At 56.7% G+C, this 9259-nt stretch overlaps 1 protein-coding gene across 1 annotated transcript; it reads left to right on the top strand.

The window, feature by feature from the left end:
• Window positions 1-330: 330 nt before the first annotated feature.
• PGC (progastricsin) lies at window positions 331-8813 on the top strand. The gene is made up of 9 exons (XM_040643433.1): window positions 331-389; window positions 2772-2940; window positions 3237-3354; window positions 4255-4373; window positions 4852-5051; window positions 6521-6643; window positions 7234-7381; window positions 7786-7884; window positions 8573-8813. Exons 1-9 carry the CDS (start codon window positions 331-333, stop codon window positions 8723-8725), a joined length of 1188 nt encoding a protein of 395 aa, XP_040499367.1. The 3' UTR covers window positions 8726-8813.
• The last annotated feature ends 446 nt before the right edge of the window (window positions 8814-9259 follow it).

The following is a 9259-nucleotide window of genomic DNA, read 5'->3' as shown; positions in this document are numbered from 1 at the left end:
AGCCCCGCATCGGGCTCCTGCTCAGCGGGGAGTCTGTTTCTCCCTGTCCCTCTGCCCCTCTTCCCCAGTCGTGCTCTCTCTCTCTCTGTCTCTGTCTTAAATAAATAAATTGGAAAAAAAAGAAAAAGAAGGAAAATACCCAGAAACAACTGATACGCGGAGCACGGGGTGCAGTGGGGACTGAGGTCAGGCTCCCGCCTGGGGCAGGGAGGTAGGGACTAGGCTAGAACCTGGAGCTATAAAGGCGGAAGGAGCGCTCAGGGCTTCGCTCCACTGCAACAGCCCAACTTGGAGCGGCTCCTCCTCCGTGGGCGGTTGGGAGCCGGCATCATGAAGTGGATGGCGGTGGCCTTGGTCAGCCTCCAGCTCTTGGAGGCGGCAGTCGTCAAGTGAGTCTGGGGCCTGGCGTCTGGAGCAGGAGCCTGGGGAAGGGGACTGGAGCCCTGGGGCGGGGGGGTAGCCTGGCCAGGGGCCGCCCCACCGGTCTCTGCTCTGGAGTTTCTGCTGGGGCGGGAAAGGCTCCCTGGGCAGGTGTAGGCTGGGGACTCAGAGGCAGGAGGAGCCACAGCCTTTGCCCTCGTGAAATGTCTGTAACCGAACCAAAGGACAGTTTGTCCGCCAGATGCCCTTCAAGCCAGTAAGAAAAACCAACCCCGAGCTTTTGTGGTGATGCAAGACAGGCTCATTCACTGGTATGGCGCTACCCAGGTGAACAGCTAATGCTCGAAAGTCCCCAGCGCCCTGTTGGCTTGCAAGTGAGGGTTTCTAAGGGGAAATAATGAGAGATGAGGGGCTTGAGGTCATGGGTTCTTCTGAAGGGCCAGGGATTGGGTCAACCTCAAGACCGAATGACTTGTCTTTCTGGTTTCTTTCTTTCTTTCTTTTTTAATTTTTAAAGAATTTATGTATTTGTCAGAGAGAGAGAGCGAACACAAGCAGGGGGAGTGGCAGACAGAGGCAGAAGGAGAGACACACTCCCCGTGGAGCAGGGAGCCCGATGTGGGACTCGATCCCAGGACCCTGGGATCACAACTTGGGCTGAAGGCAGATGCTTCACCAGCTGAGCCACCCAGGCGTCCCTGGTCTGTCTGGTTTCATTAACTGTGATTGCGTGGCCCTTCCCCTCCCGGCCCTGGATCTGCAAAACATCCCAGCGATGTGTGTCAGGGATGCTATCTCTGTTAGCAGGGGCCACGCACCTTGCGATTGTGCAGACTAATTTGTTTCTTGCTCTCTTGGGCTTCATTTTCATTACCTTAAGCAAGTCGTCCTGGTGTGTTCTCAATAATCTTTAACTATGGCTACATGCCTTGCTGGGGACCTAATCTGCTGGCGGTGGCACTTCCAGGCAAAGGAAAGAACGCAGCCGCTTCCCCATATGATGAGGAAAGATGGTCCTGGGACAGAGTCGGGGTGACTGCTGTCCACACAGACCCTGAATGTTAGGTGTGCTTTCTTCCTGCAGAAAGGAACGGTGATTTCTGGATAGGCAGACATGGGCTAAAAATTCCCTTAAGGCCCATAATTTATTTAGCAGATGACACAGTCATCTAAGCAGAGACACCAGGAACGTAATGTGTCCATGCTGAGGTGTCAGGAGAAAGGGAGCGAGCAGGCATGGCTTCCAGGACATCGCGGGCCACCTCACCGGCCGTGAGGACGGACGGCTCCGCCGCAGAGTCCTAGAGTCCTCGCGGAGACCTGGTGTGATACGGAAGTCCTGTCGAGGCGGTGAGCCGGAGCAGTCTTCAGAGCTCAGTGTGAATGGGTTCAGTGGAGAACTGGGGGCGAAGGCGGGGTCCTGAGGGAATGGGGAATCAGGTGGGGAAAGAAAAGAAAGGAGTGGGACTTCTGGATCTGGAACGAGCCTGAGTGGCCCTCAGAGACCCCCGAGGCAATGGCAGCAAGCAGTTCTTGGAGGAGGAGAACGAAGGGAGACAGGGGCAGACACCCAGACTCCATCAGAGAGATGGTTCCAATTCCAGAGCCGATCTGGGCTCCAGACCACCCAGGCCAACTTCCACCTGCCTGGTGTTGGGAGGAGAGCAGTGATCGGCCCCAGGTCAGACAATTAGGAGCAGGGGCAGACCCACGATCCTGCCTTCTGAGTCTCAGTCTAGTGCTGTCCCCTGTACCCATGCTGGGTCACATTCAGGTGGGGCCAGGTGCCTGAGGGCCACCATAGGAGAGGATCTGGGGTGAGCCCTGCCATCTCTGAAACCTTTCTTAAAATGCATATCTCCTGGGCCGCCTCGTTGGTTGACTCTGCAGACCATGTGACCCTTGATCTCGGGGTCCTGAGTTCAAGCCCTACATTGGATGTAGAGCTTACAAAAAGACAATGCACGTATCCTGCCAAGGCTAATGGCTAAAGTTCCCCCTTCCCCCTTCCAGGGAAGGAACTTATGGGATATCTGAGCCCAGAGGGCCGGGGCGGGAAGAGGACCCTTGAGACAGCATATGGGCATGTATGGGTGAGGGTATTTGTTTTCTGAATCTTGGAACAAGTCCTGAGATGAGCTTTGAAGGAAAGAAAGGGAGAGAGAGACAGAGGGACAGACCCAGGGAAAGAGACATGGAGACAGAGAGAAAGGGTTGAAGCTGGAGCCAGAGCAGGAGTGAGAGGGAGACACACACAGCCCCGCATGATAGGCACAGGGGACACAGGGGCTGGGTGCCTGAGGGATGCGGCTGGAGGTGGCGCGGCAAGGAGGGACGGAGGGACTGGGGCTGTCAGAGGTGCTGTAGGAAGGAGGGAGGGCCCTGCCCTGATGCCAGCCCTTCTGCAGAGTTCCCCTGAGGAAATTAGAGTCCATCCGTGAGACCATGAAGGACAAGGGCTTACTGGGGGAGTTCCTGAGGATCCACAAGAACGACCCTGCCCAGAAATACCACTTCAGCGATCTTGGCATGGTCTATGAACCGCTGGCCTACCTGGATGTGAGTCCTAACCCTCTGTGGGGGTTCCCTCTCCTTGGTGCCAGGGGCTGAGGCTGGGCCCTGGGGGTGCCAACTATCCTCTCTGTACCTTCCCACCCAGCCCTGGGGCCTGCTCCCTTCTCTCACACCCGCCAGCCCTGACTGAGTGTCTGTGTGTTCTGGGCAAGTATGGAAGATAGGCTTGGGCTTCTGCCTCTGGAGTAGGTTGTAGGGCAAGGGCTCTGTCCATGCAGGAGGCTGGGCCTGAGGGTCTCTGTATCCCTCCAGAGCTAACAGCCTGCCCCACGGTCCCCCAGAGTCTGTACCTTGGGGAAATCGGCATCGGGACCCCGCCACAGAACTTTCTGGTCCTTTTTGATACCGGCTCCTCCAGCCTGTGGGTGCCCTCGGTCCAGTGCCAGAGCCAGGCCTGTGGTAAGTGCAGGGCTCCCTAGGGAGAGTGGTTGGCAAGGGAGGGCCCTGACAGCCTTGGGGGAAAGGGCGAGCGAGGCAGGACTTGTGGGGCCTGGGTGCTTCAATCCTGAGAGTCAGGGACTTGGCCAGAGTCAAGGGGCATATGCAAGACAGAGGGAAGAGGCTGGCCCTGGACCTGGGTGGTCTCTGTGTCTTCCCTCTCACCAACACATGCTCCTTTACCTGCTCCAGCCCATCCCCTTCTGCTCCGTCCATCCCACTCCGCTCTGCTCCATTCTGTTCCCTGCAGACCACACCATTCCGTCCCACCAAAGTCTACAACATTCTTTCCATTCCACTCCACTGCTTACTAAGTTCTCACTGCGTGTCTCCTAGACACAGGGGAGAACAATATAGGATCTGGTCCCTGTCTTGTAGTTGTATCTGGAGACAGGCCATGTTGCCCTCCTCAAGGCTGCCCTGGTCCCTGCCAGAGCCTTGGGGTTTGGGTCTTGACACTTCTTGTCCAAAGAGTCCCTCATTGGCCGTGTCCCTAGATATCACAGGTCAGGTTCTCGATGGGGTGAGGGTGGAGGGAAGGCAGGGATCCCCTCCTACAGCTGACGAGTAATTTCTCAGGTAGGGATCTGCAAGGGGGTCAGGGAAACAAAGGATTCTAGGCAACCTACCTACCAAGGGTCATGGTCAAAGGACAACCCAAGATTTTGCAAGTCAGAAGGGGCTTTGAGGCCAAGCCTGGCCACCTCACATGGGCCTTCCATGCTGGGAACCCCCTCAGCTGGCCAACCGGAGACTGGTGTCCCAGGATGCTGAGGCTCCAGGATGGGGGCCAGGCTGGGGCTCAGGTGGGCAGCCCTCCGCTTACCAGCCTGCCTCCCCAAACCCTCCTTCCTGTCACAGACAGCCACTCCCGCTTCAACCCCAGCATGTCCTCGACTTACTCCAGCAACGGGCAGATCTTCTCTGTGCAGTATGGCAGCGGCAGCCTCAGTGGCATCTACGGCTATGATACTCTGAGGGTGAGCCAGGCTGCAGGTCACTCCGTGCCCCAGGATGTGGAGCTGTTCCCCGGGGCTCTGACCTGGCCTGGAAACTCCCAGACCTGAGTCTGACAGGAGATTAGCCAGAGACCCCGAGAATACGGAGAAGCACCTAGTGCTTCAAACCAGGCAATGGGAACACCAAGTGCCCCTTCATGCAGTCACCCAGCCCGCACTGAGCGCACCCCGATGAAGGGGATGACCTGGTCCTTTGGTTAAGAAGCTTAAAGTCAGGGGGGTGGGGCAGGGGGAAGAAGATGGAGGTGGGGGTGCTGCGGTAGCAGCCAGGGAAGGCCACTTGAGAGAAAACCTGACCCTTGCAAGACGTGTCAAGAAGGCAAGGGGCAGGGGTGAGGAAGGGATGAACAAGGGAGCCTCGAGGGTCTTTGTGGAGGAGGGTTATGGGGAGATGAGTGGAGTTATACGTGTCACCTTCCATCCCCTGTGTCCCTTTCAGGTCCAGAGCATCCAGGTCTCCAACCAGCAGTTTGGCCTCAGTGAGCATGAGCCGAGTCCCTATTTCATCCAGCTGAAGTTTGATGGCATCATGGGCCTGGCCTACCCAGCACTGGCAGAGGGTAGGGGCACCACAGCCCTGCAGGGCTTGCTGAGGGCGGGCCTCCTCTCCAGCCCAGTCTTCAGTTTCTACCTTGGCCGGTAAGAAACCGCTTGGGGGAGTCTCCCCCCATCCTCCCCAGACCCCAGACATGTGAACTCAACGCTTTGGGGTTCGGAGGCCTCCCAGCAGGCATTTGGTTTCAGCTACCACTGTGTCTAGGACCTTCCTCCTGAGCTTCAGAACTGTCCCCCTGTCCACCCCCTTTCACTCATCCCAGGGTCTGTCCCCAGCCCACTCAGACTTCTCTTCGCATTTCATGGCCAGTTGGAATCTTTCCCTCTTCTGGGTGAACTTAGCTTTGAGTGCGGCTGCTCATTCTCAGTACCTCTGGGATTTACCTCCTGCCCAGAGCCACAGTTCGCTCATTGCCTTCTGGACACTTCTTTTGTGTACAATCTATTGCCTCATCTGCTTTGATATATTGTTCTCTCCAGGTCCTGGAGTCGTCTGGTCAAGGTTCGTCATTTGCCCCTAATAAGGTGTTTTCCTCACCATAAACACAAGCGTTGCAGCCACTGAGTGTGGGTGGCCCGGGAGCCAGGAAGTGGGGGCGGGGTGAGTGGACTGGGAGGGACTTTCTTTCCTCTCCAGAGTTAGCCGGCCACCTTCTGGAGATAGTCAGCATCTGCTATCCCGCCTTAATCACCTGACTCTGACTATCGGCAATGTTACCCTGTTCCTAACGTTGCTGACATAGTGTCACCTCTGATTATAATTCGTTTTGAGTTCAGCCCTTAGGAGCTCTGCTCAATTCCACACTCAGGCTTGGCTGCCAGAGGAGGCTGAAAGGAGCAGGGATATCCATGCCTCCTCTCTGCCAAGTCCCCACCTCCCTCCAGTCCCAGCAGAAAAATGACCAATGGGGCTCAGGGTCAAACTCCCAGTGACATACAACACTAGTAGCAAGAAGTGGAAGGGAGAGAGGAAGGGTGTGTGGGAGCCACACAACCAGCAGCTTCCCCAGAGGCCCTGCCTCTGGACCAGGGGCACTGGGAATTCTGAGGAGCCCAGCTTGGAGCTGCAGTGAGGAAGGGGGACACAACTCCTTCCCTCAGCAGGCCTAGTGTAAGGGGTAGACACAGCCCTGCCCTCAGGGAGCCTCAGTCTGAAGGGGGAGACACAGCCCTGCCCTCAGGGAGCCCCAGTCTGAGGGGAGACACAGCCCAGTCTGAGGCGGAGACACAGCCCTGCCCTCAGGGAGCCCAGTCTGAGGGGAGACACAGCCTTGCCCTCAGGGAGCCCCAGTCTGAGGGGAGACACAGCCCTGCCCTCAGGGAGACCCAGTCTGAGGGGAGACACAGCCCTGCCCTCAGGGAGCCTCAGTCTGAGGGGGGAGACACAGCCCTGCCCTCAGGGACCCTAATCTGAGTGGGAAACATAGCCATGCTCTTAGGGCCCCAAGCCTGCAGCCAGGGCAGGACCTCTATTTTTCTTTGAGGTTGAATTCTCAACAGGAAATCTTTTCTATAGCCATTCCCTGATTCACCCTTCCCTTTGCCTTCTGCAGAGATATGAGCTCTCAGAATGGATCAGTTCTCATATTCGGAGAAATAGACCACAGCCTGCACAGGGGACCGATCTACTGGGCCCCCGTCACCCAGGAACGCTACTGGCAGATTGGCATTGAGGAGTGAGTCTGACCTGGGGGCTTGAGGATGTCACAGGCTTCGAGGCATTTCATGTCACACACACACACACACACACACACACAGGGGTAGGTACTGCTAGGAGGTGGGGATAGGGGACCCCTGAAGCCTGCCCCCCAAAAGCCACAGCTATCCTCTGCTGGAGACTGAAGGCCCAGCTCAGCCTGGAGAAGTGGGTGAGGTGAGAACAATATAAATGGAGAAGGTCTGAAATCTCAAACATTATAAACCCTGTGATCCAACACTATGTGCTTACTAACTGGAAACTATGGTGTATTTGGGGGGATTAATGTGGTCATAGTACTTAAACCATTCAGTGACCCTGGCTTTCAGTGTTTCTAGAACCTTCCTTGAAACTTTAAAGAACTACGTTCCATGGCCATTTAGGTGTCCCTGAATAGACTCTGAATGATGTGAGGCAGGGGGATGGCTGGAATAACCTCTGCAGAGTTCTTACCTTCCTGAGGTACACCATGATTCTGTGGCTGTGGCTGTCCTTTGGTGGTGGGGAACACTCACTTCCTAGATGCCCTGAGCTGGAGGTGCTGAGGGCATTCATCTCCTCACCATTCAGGTTCCTCATTGGCGGCCATGCCATGGGCTGGTGCTCCCAGGGCTGCCAGGCCATTGTGGACACAGGCACATCTCTGCTCACTGTACCCCAGCAGTACCTGAGTGCCCTTCTGCAGGCTACAGGGGCCGAGGCGGACCGGTACGGACAGGTGTGTCTGGTGGAGGCATCCCCTTCTTTTGGAGAGGCCCACTGGGAGGCATTTATGATTCTTCTGGGAGTAGCCCCACTCTTGGCCTCCATACTGCTAGCTGCTCCCAAAGCCCTGGAGGTGGGGGCCCTGGGAGGACTGGGGCTGGGGGCCTGGAGGCTGATTTAGGGGGGCCGGAGGCTTGTGCTGAGGGATAAAGGGTGGTTACTACTGGGCAGAATTCCCTTGGAGCTTCAGCGCCTCCAAGGAAACGGGTTAAACACTTTCCAGGCTTTGGATGAGATCGAACTAACTAGAGTGTGGGGCCAAGCAGGGCAGCTCAGGACCAAGGGCGTTGAGGAGAGGGGCTTGGCAGGTCCTCTCAGGGGCTCGGTGAGGCACCTGGGCCCTGTTCCTCTCTGCAGTTTCTCGTGGACTGTAACAACATCCAGAACCTGCCCACCTTGACCTTCCTCATCGGTCGCGTGCCCTTCTCCCTGCCCTACCACTCCTACGTCTTCACAGTGAGTCTGCAGGGACGTGATGGGTGTGAGGAGGGGCTGGGAGCCGGACACGCTGGGTCTCCTGACCACGTACCATCCCCCAACTCCTTGTGAGCACTGCTCTATTTTCTGCACTCCCTGATTCCAAACTCCTACTCTGGCACGAGGCTATGAAACAGAAGAGTGTCGTCTATTATTACTTAGTGCGGAGAGACACCGGGGTGTTTGTTGAGCACTTACTAGGGTCAGCGCTGTGGGAAGCACCTTGCCTCCCACCCTAGCCCACTGAGCTGTCAGACCGTCCAAGGAGGGAGATGCTAATTTCTATTTTACAAGTGAAAACTTGGAGGTCCAGAGAGGTTAAGAAACAGACACAAGGCTACACAGCTAGTTGGGGTAAAGCTAAATTTGGAAGCCAAGTTGGTCTGGCCTCAAAGCTTTGCCAGCAGGCTGACCTACTCCAAATCAGGAGCAGAAGGGAGGCAGGTGGGAACTTGGGGAGAGGAGACCGCGGTGGTCACTGCAGTCTGCATTTACCCATTGCAGAAATCCGTCCTACTCTGGGGCTCAGTTGGCCTGTGAGCCCTCAAGAGCGGCAAGTCTGGGTCCCTCATTTCTGCATCGAGCTCCTGGCCTGGGGCTCAGGGCTGAACAGCGCCCGGTCCCCATGTGAGCCAATGAATGAGCGCCACCCTTCTGTGTCGTGCAGGGAAATGGCATTTGCACCATTGGGGTCCAGGCCACCTACCTGCCCTCCAGCAGTGGCCAACCCCTGTGGATCCTCGGAGGCATCTTCCTCAGGTCCTACTATTCCATTTTCGACATTGGCAACAACAGGGTGGGCTTCGCCACGGCCGCCTAGACTCAGCGCCTGCACGCCTGGCTTCATTCTTCCTCTCCACCCCCCACCCTGCAGGTGCTTCTTTTCTGGATTCAGCCTTCTTTCTCTGGCTCCTGGGCTTTCTGTCGTAATAAATAGTTCTTCTCCATGTTGGCCAGCGTGTTGTTTTTCGAGGCAGTTGTGGCCTATAAGGCTGCTCCTGGTCACAGGGAATGGGAGGGGAGGGTGGGAGTCAGGGGCAGATGTGCCTCTGCTGGACCGTGTTCTCCCTCAGGGGCTAGAAGGTTTGTGGGGGCGGGGAGGGGTGTCACTCAGGCATAAGGTAGGGCCTGGGGAGGGGCCCTGTACCCCTCAGAGCTTGGAGACTCTCCACAGCTTCTCTCTGCTAGTGGTAGTGACATTGAGGCAGGCATTCCTTTGTGATGGGCCAAGGGGCCCTACTGCCACAACCCGAAATGCTCTGCCGACCTAATGGACCGAATGACCAGCAGAATCACCCCAGGCAAGTCCATTAGCACTGTGTCCATCCTCCCACACCTAGGCCTTCATCTCCTC

The sequence above is a fragment of the Ursus maritimus genome, unplaced genomic scaffold (assembly GCF_017311325.1).
Source record: "Ursus maritimus isolate PB19 unplaced genomic scaffold, ASM1731132v1 scaffold_29, whole genome shotgun sequence".
NCBI lineage: Eukaryota > Metazoa > Chordata > Mammalia > Carnivora > Ursidae > Ursus > Ursus maritimus.
Note: the sequence above shows the minus strand (reverse complement) of the source record. Positions and strands in the feature narration are given on the sequence as shown.

Excerpts from the sequence above, each read along its gene's own strand:
- PGC (XM_040643433.1), top strand. The coding sequence starts at position 331 with ATGAAGTGGATGGCGGTGGCCTTGGTCAGCCTCCAGCTCTTGGAGGCG. Across the intron at positions 7,382-7,785 it reads AGGCGGACCGGTACGGACAG|TTTCTCGTGGACTGTAACAA; the intron begins GTGTGTCTGGTG and ends TCCTCTCTGCAG. Across the intron at positions 7,885-8,572 it reads ACCACTCCTACGTCTTCACA|GGAAATGGCATTTGCACCAT; the intron begins GTGAGTCTGCAG and ends TGTGTCGTGCAG.